We start from the raw sequence: 20394 nt of genomic DNA, 5'->3' as shown, positions 1-20394 counted from the left end.
TAGGTGTGTCTCCCAACGCCCTTCACTTCTCTCTGCAAGTCTTTTCTCTGACGGGTTTTGGTTTAAGCAGAGGCTGGTGGTGCGGGCAGTATATTTCATCAGTCAGACAGCCTGGATACTGCACCCTGGTTCCCCAAGAACACAGAGCTGACAGTTATCAAACCGCCTCTCCCCCCACCCCGCCCCTTCCTTCCCCCATCCAACCATCCCTCCCCTCCCCTCCCGTATCCTCCCCTCCTTCCCCATCCAACCATCCCTCCCTTCCCCTCCCCTGCCCTCCCCTTTCTTCCCCATCCAACCACCTCCCCCCTCCCCTACCCTCCCCCTCCTACCCCACCCAACCACCTCTCCCCTCAACCCCTCCCACTCCCCCATCTAACCACCTCTCCCCTCCCTCCCCCTCCCCATCCACCCCCATCCAACCACCTCTCCCCTGCACCCCACCCCCATCCTTCCTCCCTCACCTCCCTGCCCCTCCCCCAGAGATGCTGTCAGAGGGAGGCTCTAACCCAGCAGGCTGCTGAAAGGACCCACAGGCCAGTGATCAGGGGCTCAGCTCAGCGCAAAGGCAGGAGAATGGAGGATGAGAATATCTATGACGACATGGAGATGACGGAAGCTGCTCCCCAGCCCAAAGGTAAGCACAAGAGGCTGCACTGGACCCTGGACTCCCACAAGCCTTTCCTTGGCTTTGCGGTCTCTGCAGAGTGTTCTGGGCAGCGATCGCTTGCTCCACTGACCACGTCCCCAGAGCTCAGCCGTGTGCTGGCTAGACAGCCCCACGGGCAGTGGGTGAGGGTGCTCGGTCAGTGCTTCCCAGTGCATTCTCTCCCCTGCCAGTCCCCAGTGGGAGAAGGGCACAGGTGGGAGAGATGGGAATCCCTGTCCAGCATCCCAGCCTCCTGCTGGCCAGCGCAGTGCCATGGGCTGGCCATAAAAGCCATCCAGGCTCCCCCTCCCCAGCTCACTGCCACCATCAGCCTCTCCCAGGAGGAGATCACCAGGGTCAAATCCTCACAGCCCCTATCTCTGGGGACCAGCTCCCTCTCATCCCCCTGTTTCACAGTGACACCTCCTTTCCTTACCCTCTGCCCCTTCCCTGCTCGAGCACATGCTTCTAACCGTGAGCAGGGGGAGGGAGATGCTAGCTGTGTTAGTAGAGAAGGGTTTTCCCCAGGGCTCGGGGATGAGGGAAGGGAACCTGTTCCTCCAAGGACAAGGAGCAAATGGAGCTGGAAGTTCTGAGATAAGGACCAGGCTATTTTCCTAAAGCTCCCAGCACAAGGGGCCCCTCTCAGTGCTTTGGCTGGGTGACTGGGCAACCAAATGGCAGATGAAATTCAGTGTTGATAAAGGCAAAGTAACGCACCTTGGAAAACATAATCCCAACTATACCTATAACATGATGGGATCTGAATTAGCTGTTTCCACTCAAGAGAGGGATCTTGGAGTCATTGTGGAGAGTTCTCTGAAAACATCCACTCAATGTGCAGCAGCGTCAAAAAATCCAACAGAATGTTGGGAATCTTTAAGAAAGGGACCAATAATAAGAGAGAAAATATCATATTGCCTCTATATAAATTCATGGTACACCCACACCTTGAATACTGTGGGCAGATGTGGTCACCCCATCTCAAAAAAGATCTATTGGAATTGGAAAAGGTTCAGAAAAGGGCAACACAAATGATTAGGGGTATGGAATGGCTGCCATATGAGGAGAGATTAATAAGACTGGGACTTTTCAGCTTGGAAAAGAAACAACTAAGGTGGGATATGACTGAAATCTATAAAGTCATGACTAGAGTGGAGAAGGTAAATAAGGAAGTGTTATTTACTCCTTCTAATAACACAAGAACTAGGAGTCACCAAATGAAATGAATAGGCAGCAGGTTTAAAACAATCGAAAGGAAGTATTTCTTCACACAATGCACAGTCAACCAGTGGAACTCCTTGACAGAGGATGTTGTGAATGCCAAGAGAATAGCAGGGTTCAAAAAAGAACTAGGTAAGTTCATGGAGGACAGGTCCATGAAAGAAGCCCTGGAAGGGTTAAGAGACGGGGCTGACAGAAGTGGAGGGTGCGGGTGAGGATGTGAGGTTCAGTAGGCAGGTGCAGCTACGCACCGAGCTCAGCTAGGCTCTCTGCAGCGACAAAGGAAAACACAAGGGGACAATGTAGCCTGCGCTGGGTGACAGAGAAGCTCCTCCCAGAATCTGTTTCAGGAAAGGCTGAGAACTGTAAACTCAGTACATTAGTGAGAGGCAGCTTCACCCTTTGGTTACCGTGAGAGAAGCCACTTCTGCAATGTAAGGGGATTATCTGGGCATCTGAGTGTTATCTGCTGGAACCACACCCTGTGGGGGAGCAGCGCGAGCTAATGGCTGAGGCCCAGATCAGATAGGGAGGGGGTGCAGCAGGCTGAGACTTTCAGGGAGAGGAGAATCTGACAGTCTTGCGTCTCCAAGCAGCTGCCGTTCAGCTTGGGGAGACCAAATCCACATCACACAGAGCACACTTACTTCTGTCTACACATAGATCCTGGCTCGAATGCAGCTCTAGTCTTCTCCCTTTAATGTTCAGGGGAGACACAGTCTTCTGGCTTTGCCCTGTGATTCGCCCCTTGGCTGCCTGGCAGTGAGGAGCCCAGCATCCTGGGGATGGGTTATTAGACAGGGATGCTGGAGAAAGGCCCTTCTGAGCACACTGCTGCTGTCAGCCCCACTTTTCTCCTGCAAAGAATCATTTCCCCTCATTTCACTGCCTCATTGTTTTCATATTTCATAAGTTGGTTCAGGTTCCTTTTCTCATTTAAAAATACTCCTTTGGGCCTGAACTTCACAAGCCCGAAACTTCCCTCTCAAGAAATGCTGAGGCAGGGGGAAATCCTGCTCCCAGATCTCTCTCACAGGACGCCTGCCTGGCACTAGAGTCACTCCTGATTTAGGGAGGGTCGCTTTCCACATTGGAGTTCAGGTCGGTTCTGACCTTATTTGGCCTGATTCCACTGTTGCTGTTAACCACAGTCAGGGAACCACAGACAAAGCCCTGGCTGGGATGATTTAGCTGGGAATTGGTCCTGCTTTGAGCAGGGGGTTGGACTAGATACCTCCTGAGGTCCCTTCCAACTCTGATATTCTATAATTCTATGATTCTATGAATAGGAGGCTGAGCAGGTATTGGATTTGGGGGATGGAGTTTCCTCGGTCAGTGGCATTTGAGCTGTAACTTTCCATGGATACGTTTCTTCTTCTCCTTCAAGGAAATCCTCCCAAGACATCGGTCCCTTGGCGGCCCAGGGCGGGGGGCATCGTCACTGCTGTCCTTCTCCTCCTGAGTCTGGCCCTGGCCACGTCCCTCCTGGCTGTGATGCTTCTATGTAAGTCCAACTGCAGCTCCAAGCCCAACGTTTGCCAACTTCCATACAGGCCAGCTGGCTCGACTGGGGGGGGGAGGGCACCCCCACACTTCAGCAGAATATCGACCGTGTTTCCAGTCTGTCCCTCCAAATAAATCTCCTACTCCAGGGAGTTCGAATGGAGTTGTAAGATCTTGCCCTGCTGGTTTGATACTAGCACAAACTTTCTAAGTCTAACGATGGTCCAGCACCGGCACAGGTCACCTAGGGAGGCTGTGGAATCCCCATCACGGGAGGTTTTTAAGGACAGGTTAGACACCCGCCTGTCAGGGATGGTCTGGGTGAACTTCATCCTGCCTGAGCATCACCTCAGTGACTTCAGATCACATGAGGCAGCCCCACATGCTCAACCTGCGCTCTGAGGGTCACGCTGGGTCCTTTCCTGACCACCTATCACCAGCGTGAGCCTCAGCCCCAGGTCTCCTCATGGCACAATGGAAATGCCCTACGGAGAGACCGGACGGCCCAGTGGTTCGGGCGCTTGTCTGGGGGCTCAGACTGCTGGGTTTAATTCCCTGCTCTGCCAAAGAGTCCCTGCCCTGGAGCCAGCAAACAGAGCTGAAAACAGGGAGTTGGAGTGGAGAGCTCTTGGAGGAGAGGGGAGACAAGCCCCTGATCCTTAGGGGCAGTGAGTGGCACAGACGACGGTGCCTCCCCATGCTGGGGGGCCACAATCAAAAGGGGAGGACACGTGACCGCCCCACTTGTCTCCTCTGCCCAGCGACCCCCCCGCCCATCCCAGGGCCACCATGCACTCCCCACCCCATCAGAGTTACCTTCGGGGTGCTCAGTCCTTCTTCCGCTGCACCTGCAATGGAGAAAGGAACAGCAGAGGGTAGGAGAATGGACATCAAGAGGAAAGAGAGTTCCCCTACCAATGATGCTAACATTCAAGTAGTAGGTGATATTGCCAGTAGCATGACTGTACCTAATCGCGTGAGGAACCCTGGCGAAGCCGAGTGGAAACAACTAAGGTGTCTATACACCAATGTCAGAAGCCTGGGGAACAAAATGGAGGAACTAGATCTACTGGTGCAGGAAGTGAAACCAGATGTTACAGGGATAACAGAAACATGGTGGAATAGTAGCCAGAACTGGAGTACAGACAATGAAGAGTATGTGCCGTTCAGAAAAGACAGAAATGAAGGTGAAGGTGGTGCAGTAGCATTGTATATTAATAATGACTGACCGTAAAGAAATTAGAAGCGCTGGAATGGATAAAATAGAGTATGTTTGGGTCAAAATCACTTTGGGGAAGAAAGCTCCCACAGGCTCCCCTAAGATAGTGCTTGGGGTCTGCTTCAGATCCCCAGGATCCTATCTCGATATGGATAGAGAGCTCCAGAATAACTTTAATGAAATATATACTTCTGAGAGCTGTGTGATTATGGGAGACTTTAATTTTCTGGCTATATATTGGGGGACAAGTGCTAATCATAATAGTAGGGCCCACACTTTCCTGGCTGTGAGAGCTGACAGATTTCTTTACCAAATAGTCACCAAGCCAAGAAGAGGTGATGCCATTTTAGACTGAGTGTTGGTGAGTAGGGAGGACCTCCAGAGAAGAGCTGGTTGTAGGGGACAACCTTGGTTCGCGTGATCATGAGCTAATTCAGTTTCAACTAAATGGAAGGACAAACAAAACTAGGTCTGCAACTAGGGGCCTTGATTTCAAATCGGGAAACTTTTATATATCAACGCAATTAACTAGGGGAATGGACTGGGCTTAAGAACGCAAGGATCTGAAAGTGGGGGAGGCTTTGAATTACTTTAGTCAAAGTTGCAGAAGCTCTCTGAAGCCTGCATCCCAAGCAAGGGGAAAAACTTCCTAGGGAAGGGTTGCAGACCAGGCTGGATGAACAAGCATCTCACACATGTGATTAAGAGAAAGCAGAAATCCTATAAGGAATGGAAGATGGGATGGATCACCAAGGAAAGCTACCTCTTGGAGATCAGAAACTGCAGGGAAAAGTGAGAACTGCTGAGAGCCAAGCAGAGCTGGACCTTGCAAAGGGAAAGGGAAATTAAACCAACAGTAAACGGTTCTATAGCCATATAAACAAAAAGGGACTGCCAAATATGGAGGGTGTGTTGGAGATTGAAGATAATCTAGGCATGGGCAAATGCCTAAACAAATACTTTGCCTCCGTTTTTAATAAACGGAATGCGGAGTTAGGGGTAGTGGCAGGCTGGCTAATGGGAATGAGGATATGGAAGTAGAAATTACCCCATCTGAGGTGGAAGTCAAACTCGAGCACCTTAATAGGACCAATCTGGGGGGCCTGGATAATCTCCATCCAAGAATATTAAAGGAACTGGCACGTGAAATTGAAAGCCCACCAGCAAGTATTTTTAGTGAATCCACAAACTGAGGGGTCAGACCCAGTGACTGGAGAATTGCTAATGGAGTTCCTATTTTTTAGAAAAAGGAAAAAAGTGATCTGGGAAACTACAGACCTTTTAGTTTAACCTCAATTGTACGCTAGGTCTTCGAACAAATTTGGAAGGAGAAAGTAGTTAAGGCATAGAGGTTAACGGTAATTGGGATAAAATACAACACAGTTTTACAAAAGGTAGATCATGCCAGACCCACCTTCTCTTTCTTTGAGAAGATAACTGATTTTTAGACAAAGGAAATGCAGCAGATCTCATCTATCTGGATTTCAGTGGCATTAGATACAGTTCCACATGGGAAATTATGAGTCAAATATGACAAGATGGGGGTTAAAATTGCTGTTAATCCCTACGTGCATGACCGTGCACTTTGCATCAGGAATCATAATACTCAAAAACCAGTGGGAGAACACTTTAACCTGTCTGGCCATTCAGAAAAACTTCAAAACCAGACTCGAACGAGAGACTGCTGAGCTGGAATTGATATGCAAACTAGATACAATCAATTCAGGATTGAATAAGGACTGGGAATGGCCCAGCCATTACAAACATTGAATCTATTTCCCCTTGTAAGTATTCTCACAGTTCTTATCAAACTGTCTGTACTGGGCTAGCTTGATTATCACTTCAAAAACATTTTTTTCTCTTACTTAATTGGCCTCTCAGAGTTGGTAAGACAACTCCCACCTGTTCATGCTCTCTGTATGTGTGTATATATATCCCCTCAATATATGTTCCACTCTATATGCATCCGAAGAAGTGGGCAGTAGCCCACGAAAGCTTATGCTCTAATAAATTTGTTAGTCTCTAAGGTGCCACAAGTACTCCTGTTCTTTTTGCACAACTGAATTTCATCCCATTTCTACTACTCCAGGTTTCAAGGTCGTCCAGCTCTACTCGTATGATATTCCGGTCCTCCTGCACGCTGGCAATACCTCCCAACTCTGTGTCATCTGCAGATTTCATTAGCAAACTCCACTTTTTGTGTCAAGGTCGTTAATGAAAATGTTAAATAAGATTTGTCCGAAGAGCGATCCCTGAGGAACTCCACTAGTAACATCCCTCCAGCCTGACAGTTCACCTTTGAGCATGACTCGTTGTAGTCTCCCATTTAACCGGGTCCTGATCCACCTTTCAATGGGGTCAGGTAGGAATTTTCCCCCAAATCAGATTGGTAGAGACCCTGAGGTTTTTTGCTGCCCTCTGCAGCCTGGGGCACGGGTCACTTGCAGGTCTGAACTAGTGTAAATGGTGGATTCTCTGTAACTTGAAGTCTTTCAATCAGTAACTCAGCCAGAGGTTATGGGCCTGTTACAGGAGTGGGTGGGTGAGGTTCTGTGTCCTGCAGGAGGTCAGATTATGATCATGATGGGCCGTTCTGGCTGAAAGGTCTATGAGACCTGTCTCTGCCTCAGTTCTCCACCTGTAAAACGGGCAGAGGAGACTTCCCCCTACTTCACAGGCTTGTCATGCGACATTAAATAATATATTAAAGACTGTGAGGTGCTCAGATACTGCACTGAAAGGACCCAGAGGCGTACGACGGATCGCGGGAAAGGTTCCGCAGACAGCACTTAGATCACAAGTCTGTTGATGATGCACAAGCTGGAAGAGAAGCTGGCTCCCTGGGGCATCGCTGGTTTGGCCCTGCAGCGCTAAGGGAAGTGAAGGCTGATTTTTAGGGACAGATGCTCTGCAGGTGTCAATCGAAGTAGCTCCTCCGAAGTCAGATTGACACCATCTGAGCAGCTGGCCAGTAGTCCTGCTAGCCCAGATCCTCAGAGGCATTTGGGTTCCTGGTTTCCACTGGAATCACTGGGAGTTTGGGGCCTGAACACCTCTAAGGGTCTGGGGCTACAGTTAGCAGACAGGCCCCTGAGACACACCAAGAGCGGAGCTGTCAGGATTGTTAATAAGCACTTGGACGGCCACAGAGCCCAGAAGCTGCACCCAGGTCCTACTTTGCATCGCGCTAGGGGCTGCACAAACACACAGGAAAAGGAGGTCATAGAATCACAGAACCATCGGGTGAGAAGGGACCGCAGGGGCATCTAGTCTAACCCCTGCCAAGATGCAGGATTTGTTGTGTCTGACCCATCCCAGACACATGGCTCCAGCCTCCTTTTGAAAACCCCCAGTGAAGGAGCTTCCACAACCTCCCGAGGCGTCTGTTCCATTGTCCTGCTGGTCTCACAGGCAGGAAGTTTTCCCTGAGATTTAATCTCAATCTGCTCTTCTGGAGTTTGTAGCTCCCTGCTCCAAAGAGCTGACACCCTACATTAAGACGGTGTAACATACACCAGGAGAGAGCCCCAAATGGGGCCTTGGCTTTGCCTGTGTCTCTCCTCGGGAGGGAAGGTTTCCAAGATTAAAATGAAAGAAGTCATAGAGAACAGGCTCGCACTCGGAGCATATTCCTTCCCCGGGCGTGGCTGGTCTCCAGCACAGTTCAGTTCGGTCCCTGACCTGCAGACATGTGATTTCTAGATCTCCGGGCACAGAGCAAGCTGCAAGCAGTTGAAGAAGCGGTGCAGAAACTCCAAGTCTCTCTGCAGCCTGACAACGCCTCGGACGCCTCAGCAAAGGGATCGGACAGTAAGTCGCAGGACGAGGGTCTTAGGCATCAGGGTTGGCTCCCCTCCCTTGGCCTGGAAGCTGAGCACTCTCCGGCCTATAGGGATGGTGGGTGCCTGGCATCCTCCTACTCCCCTCCATAGACGTCCCTGCCAGGTGGTCCCGGCCCCCGTCTAATGAGCTGCTGCTCTGCCCATTCCTCTGCCAACGGAGGCTCTGCTCCCAGGGACGGGCGGCTGCTCCAGGTTCCCTCCTAGCTCCCTTCCTGGCAGTGGCAGGCTGGCTGCATCCGCCCCACGATCCTAAGCAGGGTGACTAGTGGTCACATCTTCTGTCCTTTCCCTGTTGCTCCCTTCGCTCCAGAGTTTTCACCATGGCCCTGTATTGTCAGGATTGCATTCGCGGGACAGACGGATGCAGCTCATGAGACACACAGGGGCGAGTTCAGACCCTGGTGTAAGCAGGACGTCAGTGGAGCTGCACTCGTGGGTCTCAATTCTCCCCCAGTCCCTGAGCCCCTCCTATGCAGCTCCAATAATTTGGGTAACAGCCACAGTCCCATTGCTGGAGGCAGAGCGCCCCCTTGTGGCCACGTCTCACAACGCTCTGTCTGTCTGGCCCAGGGCTGCACATACAAACCGGTCCATGGATCAGGTTATTCAGCGTCCAATCAGAAGATGGGCCTGAACTAAACCCCGGCACAGAAGACGCCAGAGAGCTGGGCTGTTCAAAATCCCGGCCTGGAACCCAGGGCCATGGCTCAGGTCCATGGATGTTCATAGATTCATAGATTCTAGGACTGGAAGGGATCTCGAGAGGTCATCGAGTCCAGTCCCCTGCCCTCATGGCAGGACCAAATACTGTCTAGACCATCCCTGATAGACATTTATCTAACCTACTCTTAAATATCTCCAGAGATGGAGATTCCACAACCTCCCTAGGCAATTTATTCCAGTGTTTAACTACCCTGACAGTTAGGAACTTTTTCCTAATATCCAACCTAGACCTCCCTTGCTGCAGTTTAAGCCCATTGCTTCTGGTTCTATCCTTAGAGGCTAAGGTGAACAAGTTTTCTCCCTCCTCCTTATGATACCCTTTTAGATACCTGAAAACTGCTATCATGTCCCCTCTCCGGCTTCTCTTTTCCAAACTAAACAAACCCAATTCTTTCAGCCTTCCTTCATAGGTCATGTTCTCTAGACCTTTAATCATTTTTGTTGCTCTTCTCTGGACCCTCTCCAATTTCTCCACATCTTTCTTGAAGTGTGGTGCCCAGAACTGGACACTGGATACTCCATCTGAGGCCTAACCAGAGCAGAGTAGAGCAGAAGAATGACTTCTCGTGTCTTGCTCACAACACACCTGTTAATGTATCCCAGAATCATGTTTGCTTTTTTTGCAACAGCATCACACTGTTGACTCATATTTAGCTTGTGGTCCACTATAACCCCTAGATCCCTTTCTGCCGTACTCCTTCCTAGACAGTCTCTTCCCATTCTGTATGTGTGAAACTGATTGTTCCTTCCTAAGTGGAGCACTTTGCATTTGTTTTTGTTAAACTTCATCCTGTTTAACTCAGACCATTTCTCCAAGTTGTCCAGATCGTTTTGAATTATGACCCTGTCCTCCAAAGCAGTTGCAATCCCGCCCAGTTTGGTATCATCTGCAAACTTAATAAGCGTACTTTCTATGCCAATATCTAAGTCGTTAATGAAGATATTGAACAGAGCCGGTCCCAAAACAGATCTCTTGCAGCCTCAGCTCTGCCACATGCTGCAGGTGACCCACTCACAGCTCACAAGGTGGGAGCGATTGGGAAGAGGAGGCTGGGGAGATTGGGGGGACAGGGCTAGAATTCAGGAGAGCTGGGGTCACTTCCCAGCTCCACTGCAAACTTCCTGTGTGATCTTGGGCACATCTCCCTGCACCTCAGTTCCCCAGCAGAAAAATCATCCTTTATTTCTCCCACCTAGAGTCTATTTTGACTGTGAGCTGTTGAGAGTAGGGACTGTCCCCTCCTGTCTGTACAGCGCCTGGCACACAGGGGCCTGCAGGTGCTGCTCTACTAGACGTGCTGATAATCAAGTGTTCTTCATCTCCACTGAAGTCGCTGTGACTTTCTTCTAGGTCTGCAGCTATTGGATGAAGCGCAGGCAGGAGTCCGGATGCTGAAAGCCCAGCTGGGTAATGTCAGTGCAGCGTATGGAGAAATCCAGATCCGTTCGGATGGTGCAGCACGAGGAGCAGTGCAAGATGGCTGCAGTAAGTACTAGCTGCAGCGCTGGCTGGTGCCGTTTCTCCTGGTGCTGAGGATAAACGGAGGATTTCAGGCTCCAAGGCTGACAGCGCAGCGCCTTTCACCAGCACCGAGTTCTCTTCCATTAAAAATCACCGGTGGCTGCGCCTGGGCCAACACCGTGGTGATCAGTGTGGAGTTAAATTACACCCTAGGCCTCATTAGCCTAATGGGAGCACCCAGCTACCAGCTCTTCTTAGATGCTAAAAACCCATCAGGGCACAGGCAAAAAGTGATACTGGCATTTCAGTGTATGGGGCGTTACTTTCAGAACCATCACTGAGCCAGCGCCCCCGGCAGGGTGTTGCGGGAGATGCCAAAATGCAAAAGACGCAAGACCTTCACCACTTAAGGTCACTGAAAATTGTTGATGCAGAACCAGGGGCTGTTCCACCCTGGGCAGCTACATTCCCCCTCCTGAATTCCCCCTGCCAACTCAGCTGAACAGTGAGTCTCCCCTTTCCCATTACAGCCGTGCTGCTCTGCACTGGGACTAGTGCCCATGCTCCAGCCCAGATGCAGCTGCATTTCAGTGCTGGGGGAGTGACCCTGTGGTGTCTGCTTTCTGCAGCGCTCTTCGGGATCCATCATGTGGCCACAAAAGTTGCTTATTTTGATTCTGGAGAATCAGGATTCAGAAGCTCCCTGGGCTTGGGGCAGCTGAAGGGCATGGGAAATGCAGCACTAGAAACCCTGAGCTCCCTGTGTGTGTCCCTGTGACTTTAGCCCGGGCGTCTCACCTCAGTCTCTGCTCCTAGGTGACGTGCTGACAAAGCTCCCCAGGGGCTGGAGGTTTTACGGTGGGAACTTCTATTACTTTTCACAAAGAAGAAAGTCGTGGGACAAGGCTGAGCGGTTCTGTGTGTCTCAGGACTCGCACCTGACCTCTGTCTCCTCCGAGGCAGAACAGGTGAGTGCAGGAAGCTCCTACGGGCTTGGACAATGGGTCAGTGCTTTGTTTCATACCAGAAGGAGGTGGAAGGGGGCAGCTGAGGTTCCAATTCTGCGACGTGCCTTGTGGCAAAGTATCGGAGAGGATGCGAAGCCTTGGTACCTGACTCAGGGCATTCACCCATCAGTTTAAAAGCAGAGATGGGCAGAGGAACAGTGCCAGGATCTGGACTTCCCAGAGTCTGGGGTGTCGGGGGAGGGGGATTTGGGGGTCAGGCTCATTTCTGATTTTCCCTACTTCCAATGTAGCATTTCCTGCAAACCCAATGACCTTTCCCAGTGGGGACCCGCTTTGATCCCTCTCTCCAGGCCTGAGCTCCTGCTGGACAATCTAGAAGCCTGTATCTGGAGGGCTTGTGTGCAAGGGGCCATGCACCTCATAGACTCATAGACTTTAAGGTCAGAAGGGGCCATTATGATCATCTAGTCTGACCTCCTGCACAACGCAGGCCACAGAATGTCACCCACCCACTCCTGTAACATTCCCCTAACCTATGCCTGAATTATTGAAGTCCTCAAATCGTGGTTTAAAGACCTCAAGGTACAGAGAATCCTCCAGCAAGTGACCCGTGCCCCACGCTGCAGAGGAAGGCGAAAAACCTCCGGGGTGTCTGCCAATCTGCCCTGGAGGAAAATTCCTTCCTGACACCAAATAAGGAGATCAGTTAAACCCTGAGCATGTGGGCAAGACTCACCAGCCAGCACCCATGAAAGAATTCTCTGTAGTAACTCAGATCCCACCCTATCTAGTGTCCCATCACAGACCATTGGGCATATTTACCACTAGTAGTCAAAGATCAATTAATTGCCAAAATTAGGCTATCCCATCATACCATCCCCTCCATAAACTTATCAAGCTTGGTCTTGAAGCCAGATATGTCTTTTGCCCCCACTGCTCCCCTTGGAAGGCTGTTCCCGAACTTCACTCCTCTAATGGTTAGAAACCTTCATCTAATTTCAAGTCTAAACTTCCTAATATGTCCAGTTTATATCCATTTGTTCTTGTGTCCACACTGGTACTAAGCTTAAATAATTCCTCTCCCTCCCTGATATTTATCCCTCTAATATATTTATAAAGAGCAATCATATATCCCCTCAGCCTTCTTTTGGTTAGGCTAAACAAGCCAAACTCTTTGAGTCTCCTTTCATAATTCAGGTTTTCCATTCCTCGGATCATCCTAGTAGCCCTTCTCTGTACCTGTTCCAGTTTGAATTCATCCTTCTTAAACATGGTAGACCAGAACTGCACACAATATTCCAGATGAGGTCTCACCAGTGCCTTGTATAACGGTACTAACACCTCCTTATCTCTACTGGAAATACCTCGCCTGATACATCCCAAGACTGCATTAGCTTTTTTAACGGCCATATCACATTGGCGGCTCATAGTCATCCTGTGATCAACCAATACTCCGAGGTCCTTCTCCTCCTCTGTTACTTCCAACTGATGTGTCCCCAATTTATAACCAAAATTCTTGTTATTAATCTCTAAATGCATGACCTTGCACTTTTCACTATTAAATTTCATCCTATTACTATTAACAGGGCCAGCTCTAGGTTTTTTGCTGCCCCAAGCGAAAAAAAATTTGGCTGCCCCCCCTGCGCGCTATTTTTTGGCTTTTACACATGTTTGCACTTTGCAGTTTTGTTTTGACTGTTTAAAATTAAAAAAAAATGAAAACAGAGAATTTGTACTTAGTGAAATAAAACAATTTCCTACTAGTGTAATTTTAACATTTAATTTTAACAAAAACACAATTACAAACAATTTGAGTTCAACTAGACACTGTAATGAAAAACGTTAGTGTCTTCCAGTTTCTCATAAATTAAAAGAATTTATATGATTTTTTCTGGTTTTTATACTTGCGTAGTCTTTTAATAAGTCAGTGAAATCTACATTTTTTGCAATAGTACTTTCAATTGAAATTAATGCAAGTCCTGACATACGATTTTGAGACATGGTGGACCTCAAATAATGTTTTAGTAATTTCAGTTTTGAGAAACTGCACTCACCAGAAGCCACTGATACTGGTAATGTTAAAGGAATGCATAATGCTATAGCAGTGTTTGGAGTGAAAAAATCATTTCTTGCTATAAATTCTAATACTTTTAGAGGAGAAGTTTTAGGACTTATTAGCTCAGATAAAAGCTATTAATTCATCATTCAATTCTACTGCATGAATGTCAGCAGCGTTATCAGTACTGAGCGCTAAATGTAGGTCTTGGCACTGCTTCATGAGGTCTTCTTTGGAAAACTGATTTTTAATATTTCCAATATTGTATAAAAATTCGAAAGTTTCACAATGACCATGCAACTGACAAAATCTTTCTTCAATGGAAGTTATAGCTACATCCAAAATACAACAGAAACATTCAACTTGAAACCTTTTGTTTGGATCGAGAATAGGATCATCGTGAGCCTCATAACAAAACTGTCTTGTTTTTTTCCGAGGACGAATGAATTGTTGAGGTGCAAACGTTGGTTCAAAATCAAGATCCTCTGCTATTGTTGTTGCTTCTTTGACAGTTTCTTCAAATCCTTCATCTGAACGGTATTTTTTTAAATATTCCAGCGTTTTATTCAAAATCATCTTTGCCTCGGATATGTCTATGGTTATGTTCTGCATAACTTTGCTGGTCAAATTAATTTGATTTCGAATATTGTGCCAAATAACTGCAACATGAAAATTGAAACTGCATCATTTTCTGAGCCAATGTTTCAGCTTCATGTTGAAATGAAGGATCATACGACAAGTCCTGGCTTATTTCGAATAGTGCATCGTAAATCTCTCCCGATGAATATCGGAATGGTCTAATAGCTTCTATCCTGCTTTCCCATCTAGTTTGACTCAGAGGTTTAACTGTGAGTTTTTGTTCAAGATGCTGCTTCAAGACTGCCCAACGGTGTGTGGAAGCACTAAAAAAAGTTGTAAATTGCTTGCACTGTGGTAAAATATGAAACGACATCTTTAGATGATTTGGCAGCATCACTGACAACCAGATTGAGCGAATGCGCATGCCAAGGAATGAAAAAAGCTCGATTGTTTAAATTCAATATTCTTTGCTGTACACCTGCATGTCGTCCTCGGATGTTTGAGCCGTTATCGTACCCTTGGCCGTGCATATTTTATAAAGGTATTCCATAGTGTTCCAATCTCTGTAGAGCCTCTCAGAGTTGGTAAGACAACTCCCACCTGTTTATGCTCTCTGTATGTGTGTATATATATCTCCTCAATATATGTTCCATTCTATATGCATCCGAAGAAGTGGGCTGTAGTCCACGAAAGCTTATGCTCTAATAAATTTGTTAGTCTCTAAGGTGCCACAAGTACTCCTGTTCTTCTTTTTGCGGATACAGACTAACACGGCTGCAACTCTGAAATCTCTGTAGAATTACATCTGTGAGGGCTTTCCCAGTAGTTTCATTCATTGGTATAAATTCTAGAAAGTGTTCACAAATTTTCACTTCTGCATTTTCATCAATTTTCAGAAATCGTAAAACTATTGACATTTGCTCAGTTTTGCTCAGATCGTGAGTACAATCAACTATAATTGAGTAATATTTGGCATGTTTCAAATTCGATAAAATTTCATTATGCACTCCATTAGAAATTAATTCTATTATCTCATTTTGTGTATTTTTACCCAAATAATGGGTGTGACTCTCTCCATCTTTCACTCTTCATACATGCTCAGCCATAACATTATCAAATTTTGCCAATAACTCAACCAATTTTAAGAAATTTCCATTGTTATTCTCATATAAAATATCCGAGGATCCACGGAATGCGAGGCACTGTTCGGCTAGGAAATGAATGATTGCCAGTAAACGTTCCAACACTGCTTGCCAACGTAGAATTTCTGAATTTAGTTGACATTGCTGTACTGCATCGATTGTTGTACCGGTACGTAATCTGTTTGACAGCTCAATCCAATTTGTCAATGAGCGTAAATGATTTTTTGATGTTTCATGTTCTTTCAAATGCTGATGCAAATTTCGCCAGTTATTAAAACCTCGAGTTGCCAGAAAAATGTCCGAATTACAGAACAGTTTGCAGCAAAAACAATAAACTACATCTTTGGTCTGTGAATACACTAATCACGATTTATTAATTTGTTCCCCATTTTTTATTTTTTTCTTCATACTGGATGGCATAAATCAACGATTCGACTCATTAAATAGATATTCAAATGTAGGATCTAGTTTTGAAGGACCTTTTTTCACAATAATAATTCGCATTGTATCAGTAATTATTGTCGGTCATGTACTTGGATCCGATCCTATATCAGTCTCTCCACCTTCCAATAATTGTTCTTCAGTTTTAGATTTGGATAACAGTTCTTCATTTCTGGACTCTTCAGCTGAAGTAGTAAATCTTTGGATGGATTGTGATTGTTCGTCTTTATCAGTTAGTGAAGATAATCTTTGGTCGGATTGTTGTTCATCTTTATCAGTTGATAAAGGTAATCTTTGGTTCGATCGGTCTTCATCAGTTGATGAATAATCACCTTCAATGCATTGCTTGGAGCTTTCTCCTTGATTGTCGACTTTTTTAAAATACTTTTTTGAAGTACGAGATAGCTTTTCTAATTCTTTTTGCTGTTTCTCTCTTTGTTGCCAGTAAGCAGCACCAGAAAGTCGTTTTCGTTTTTGTCCCGGCATTTTAGCCCTATAACCACTAGCACCGACGCGAAACGGAAATTAGCGCGAATGGCACCGATAGGGCAGCACAGTACACACACATAATCATGATTTGAGTGACCGTGTCACAACGTGACATGATATTTTTCACGTCACACTCCTATTGCACTACTGTACTTGCCATAGGTAAGGCACTAGTCATTGGGGCGAGAGAGCTCCCCACGATCGCGGATACACACTGGACCCAGCCCTGCTGGCATTTTCCCAGCGCTGAGGCCGCCCAGCTGGGAGCCCGAGGGGCATGCAATGGAGAGAGCTCTGTGGCTGGAGGAGCCAAGGAAGAGATGCTGGGCTTGCTGGACAGATGCTGCCCCTCTCTGCCACTTAGCTGGCTCCGTGCCCCGCCGCACACAGCAGCAGAACAGGATCCAGCCCAGGACGCTGCTTGAGGGGAGGCCCCAGCATTTTGCCGCCCCATACATTTTGCCGCCCTAGGCACCTGCTTGGTTAGCTGGTGCCTAGAGCCGCCCCTGACTATTAATCCAGTTTACAAGGTCATCCAGATCTTCCTGTATGATATCCCGGTCCTTCTCTGTATTAGCAATACCTCCCAGCTTTGTGTGATCTGCAAACTTTATTAGCACATTCCCACTTTTTGTGCCAAGGTCAGTAATAAAAAGATTAAATAAGATTGGTCCCAAAACCGATCCCTGAGGAACTCCACTAGTAACCTCCTTCCAGCCTGACACTTCACCTTTCAGTATGACCCGTTGTAGTCTCCCCTTTAACCAGTTCCTTATCCACCTTTCAATTTTCATATTGATCCCCATCTTTTCCAATTTAGCTAATAATTCCCCATGTGGAACTGTATCAAATGCCTTACTGAAATCGAGGTAAATTAGATCCACTGCGTTTCCTTTGTCTAAAAAATCTGTTACCTTCTCAAAGAAGGAGATCAGGTTGGTTTGGCACGATCTACCTTTCGTAAAACCATGTTGTATTTTGTCCCAATTACCATTGACCTCAATGTCCTTAACTACTTTCTCCTTCAAAATTTTTTCCAAGACCTTGCATACTACAGATGTCAAACTAACAGGCCTGTAGTTACTCGGATCACTTTTTTTCCCTTCTTAAAAATAGGAATTAAGATAGCAATTCTCCAGTCGTACGGTACAATCTCTGAGTTTACAGATTCACTAAATTTTCTTGCTAATGGGCTTGCAGCAATTTCATGTGCCAGTTCCTTTAATATTCTTGGATGAAGATTATCTGGACCCCCCAGTTTAGTCCCGTTAAGCTGTTCGAGTTTCGCCTCTACCTCAGACGTGGTAATATCTACCTCCATATCTTCATTCCCATTTGTCATCCTACCATTATCCCTAAGCTCCTCATTAGCCTCATTAAAGACTGAGGCAAAGTATTTGTTTAGATATTGGGCCATGCCTAGATTATCCGTAACCTCCACTCCATCCTCAGTGTTTAGTGGTCCCACTTCTTCCTTCTTCTTATTTATATGGCTATAGAACCTTTTACTATTGGTTTTAATTCCCTTTGCAAGGTCCAACTCTACATGGCTTTTGCCCTTTCTCACTTTATCCTTACATGTTCTGACCTCAATAAGGTAGCTTTCCTTGCTAATCCCTCCCATCTTCCACTCCTTGTAGGCTCTCTGCTTTTTCTTAATCACTTCTCTGAGATGCTTACTCATCCAGCTTGGTCTACAACTCCTGCCTATGAATTTTTTCCCCTTTCTTGGAATGCAGGCTTCTGATAGTTTCTGCAACTTTAACTTGAAGTAATTCCAGGCCTCCTCCGCTTTTAGAGCCACAAGTTCTTCAGTCCAATCCACTTCCCTAACTAATTTCCTTAATTCTTTAAACTTAGCCCTTTTAAAATAAAAAACCCTAGTCCCAGATCTATTTTTGTTTATCCTTCCATCTAGTTTGAACTGAATTAGCTCATGATCACTCGAACCAAGGTTGTCCCCTACAGCCATTTCTTCTATGAGGTCCTCACTACTCACCAAAACCAAATCTAAAATGGCATCCCCTCTTGATGGTTCTTCAACTACTTGGTGAAGGAATCCATCAGCTATAGCATCCAGGAAAATCTGAGCCCTATTATTATTACTAGCACTTGTCCTCCAGTCTATATCTGGGAAGTTAAAATTTCCCATGATCACACAATTCCCATTAGTGTTTACTTCATTAAAAACATTAAAGAGGTCTCTATCCGTATCCAAATCGGATCCCGGCGGTCTGTGGCACACCCCAAGCACTATCTCAGGGGAGGCTCTAGTCGCTTTCTTTCCCAATGTGATTTTTGCCCAGGCAGACTCTGTCTTATCCATTCCATCACTTCTTATTTCTTTACAGTCTACCTCATCATTGATATACAATGCTACTCCACCACCTTTGCCTTTATTTCTGTCTTTCCTAAACAGCACATAGCCTTCAATACGTGTACTCCAGTCATGACTACTATTCCACCATGTTTCTGTTATCCCTATAATATCTGGTTTCACTTCCTGCACCAATAGCTCTAGTTCCTCCGTTTTGTTACCTAGGTTCCTCGCATTAGTGTACAAACATCTTCATTTTTGCCGTTTGGCTTCACTGACATTCTTAACCCGATTAGGCACAGTCATTCTACCATTAGTATCACCTATTAGACTGGTATCTTCACTACCCTTCCTCCTTACGTCCGTTCTCATACCCACGGCTGTGTCTTTTCTTACTTTGTTTTCTTCCTTCTCAATGTTAAATTCCAGCGTGGAGATTACCTGGACATCTCCCAACCATCTCCCCCAACTTCCTAGTTTAAAGCTCTCTTAATCAGTTGTGCCAGCCTCCATTCTAGAAGCCTATTTCCATCCTTACTCAGGTAAAGTCCATCCCGAGAGAACAGTCCTCTGTCCATGAATGCTTCCCAGTGGCCATACATCCCAGAGCCCTCCTTATAGCACCACTGCCTGAGCCATCTGTTGATTGCCATAATCTTGTCACACCTTTGTTGCCCTTCTCTAGGAACAGGCAGAATCCCACTGAAGATCACCTGAGCCTCGATTTCCTTAAGCGTCTTCCCCAACCTGGCATAGTCTCCCTTGGTACGTTCCAGCGAGAATCTAGCCATATCATTTGTTCCCACATGAAGGACAATCAGCGGATTCTTTCCCTCTCCCGTTAGGATCCTTTTCAGCCTCAGGTCCACATCCCATAGCTTAGCACCCGGCAGACAGCACACCCTTCTGTTCTCTGGATCAGCTCTAGTTACAGGCCTGTCTATTCTTCTCAGTAAGGAGTCCCCAATCACATAGACCTGCCTTTTCCTGGTGATGGTGCGATTCTCCGGTCTATCCCCTGTTCCCTCTGGCTGCAAGTCCTCTCGATTCCTATTCTCAATTGCAATCCTCCGCAATCCATCCCGTATCCTCCTGGGACTCATATTTGGTGTTATCTCCATTGACTCTTCCCCTCTTCCTACAGGACTAGCTGCTTTTCTCTTCTTCCTTGCCCTCTCACCTTCAGCGACCACCTGCTCTGCCCCTTCCTCATTTTCCAACTCCGCAAACCTGTTCCTGATCTCTATTTCTCCTTCACTAGCCCGTCTTTTCCTCTGCCTGGTTCTCTTAGTCACATGCTTCCACTGTCCACTTTCCTCACCCAGCAGTCTCCCCTCAGAGTTCTTTGGTCCTGTTTCCATCTGCAAGTCTGAGCTTTTTCCTTCAGCCTCCTCATGTCTTTGCTCCATCATCCGCTCGAACCCCCTTCTAAACTCAACCAGAGTTTCCACCTGCATCTCCAATCCTCGGAACATTTCTGCCATCAGCTCTACCAGGCGGCACTTCATGCAGACGAAACTCTTTTCAGATATAACTCCCAGGACCATGTACATTCCGCAGCTTCCACATCCAGTCATGTTCATTGTGTCTTCCACTGCTGCCTCTGTATCGGTCGTAGCCTTCCCACCTAAAACCTGTTAGTCCGGGAAACACAAACCAAACCCCCAACACCCACAGCAAAACAAACCCCCCAACGGGCACCAAAACACGGCAGAACACCACCCACTCCCTTCACTAGCCTGTGTATTCCTCTGCCTAGCTCTCTTAGTCTCCCCCGCAA

At 47.0% G+C, this 20394-nt stretch overlaps 2 protein-coding genes across 5 annotated transcripts in view; one reads left to right on the top strand and one right to left on the bottom strand.

Annotated features, from left to right (window-relative positions):
- The window catches only part of LOC112061285 (C-type lectin domain family 4 member F-like), a 269396-nt gene that overhangs the window by 85074 nt on the left and 163928 nt on the right, over positions 1-20394 (bottom strand). The gene's annotated exons all lie outside the window — the stretch shown is intronic.
- LOC122172930 (C-type lectin domain family 4 member F-like) overlaps positions 366-20394 on the top strand; it is a 70426-nt gene continuing 50397 nt past the window's right edge. The window contains exons 1-5 of one of the 3 annotated variants that reach the window (XM_065598399.1): positions 392-637; positions 3261-3377; positions 8298-8405; positions 10512-10646; positions 11439-11590. In XM_065598399.1, coding sequence (XP_065454471.1) covers positions 577-637; positions 3261-3377; positions 8298-8405; positions 10512-10646; positions 11439-11590 — 573 coding nt within the window. In that variant the 5' untranslated portion in view covers positions 392-576. Of the gene's footprint in view, positions 638-3260; positions 3378-8297; positions 8406-10511; positions 10647-11438; positions 11591-20394 lie in introns of all 3 variants that reach the window. The other 2 variants (XM_065598400.1, XM_065598398.1) reach the window with 2 other exon arrangements.

This window comes from Chrysemys picta, chromosome 5 (genome assembly GCF_011386835.1).
Source record: "Chrysemys picta bellii isolate R12L10 chromosome 5, ASM1138683v2, whole genome shotgun sequence".
Classification (NCBI taxonomy): Eukaryota; Metazoa; Chordata; order Testudines; family Emydidae; genus Chrysemys; species Chrysemys picta.
The sequence above is the reverse complement of the archived record's forward strand: the minus strand, read 5'-3'. Positions and strand labels throughout refer to the sequence as shown.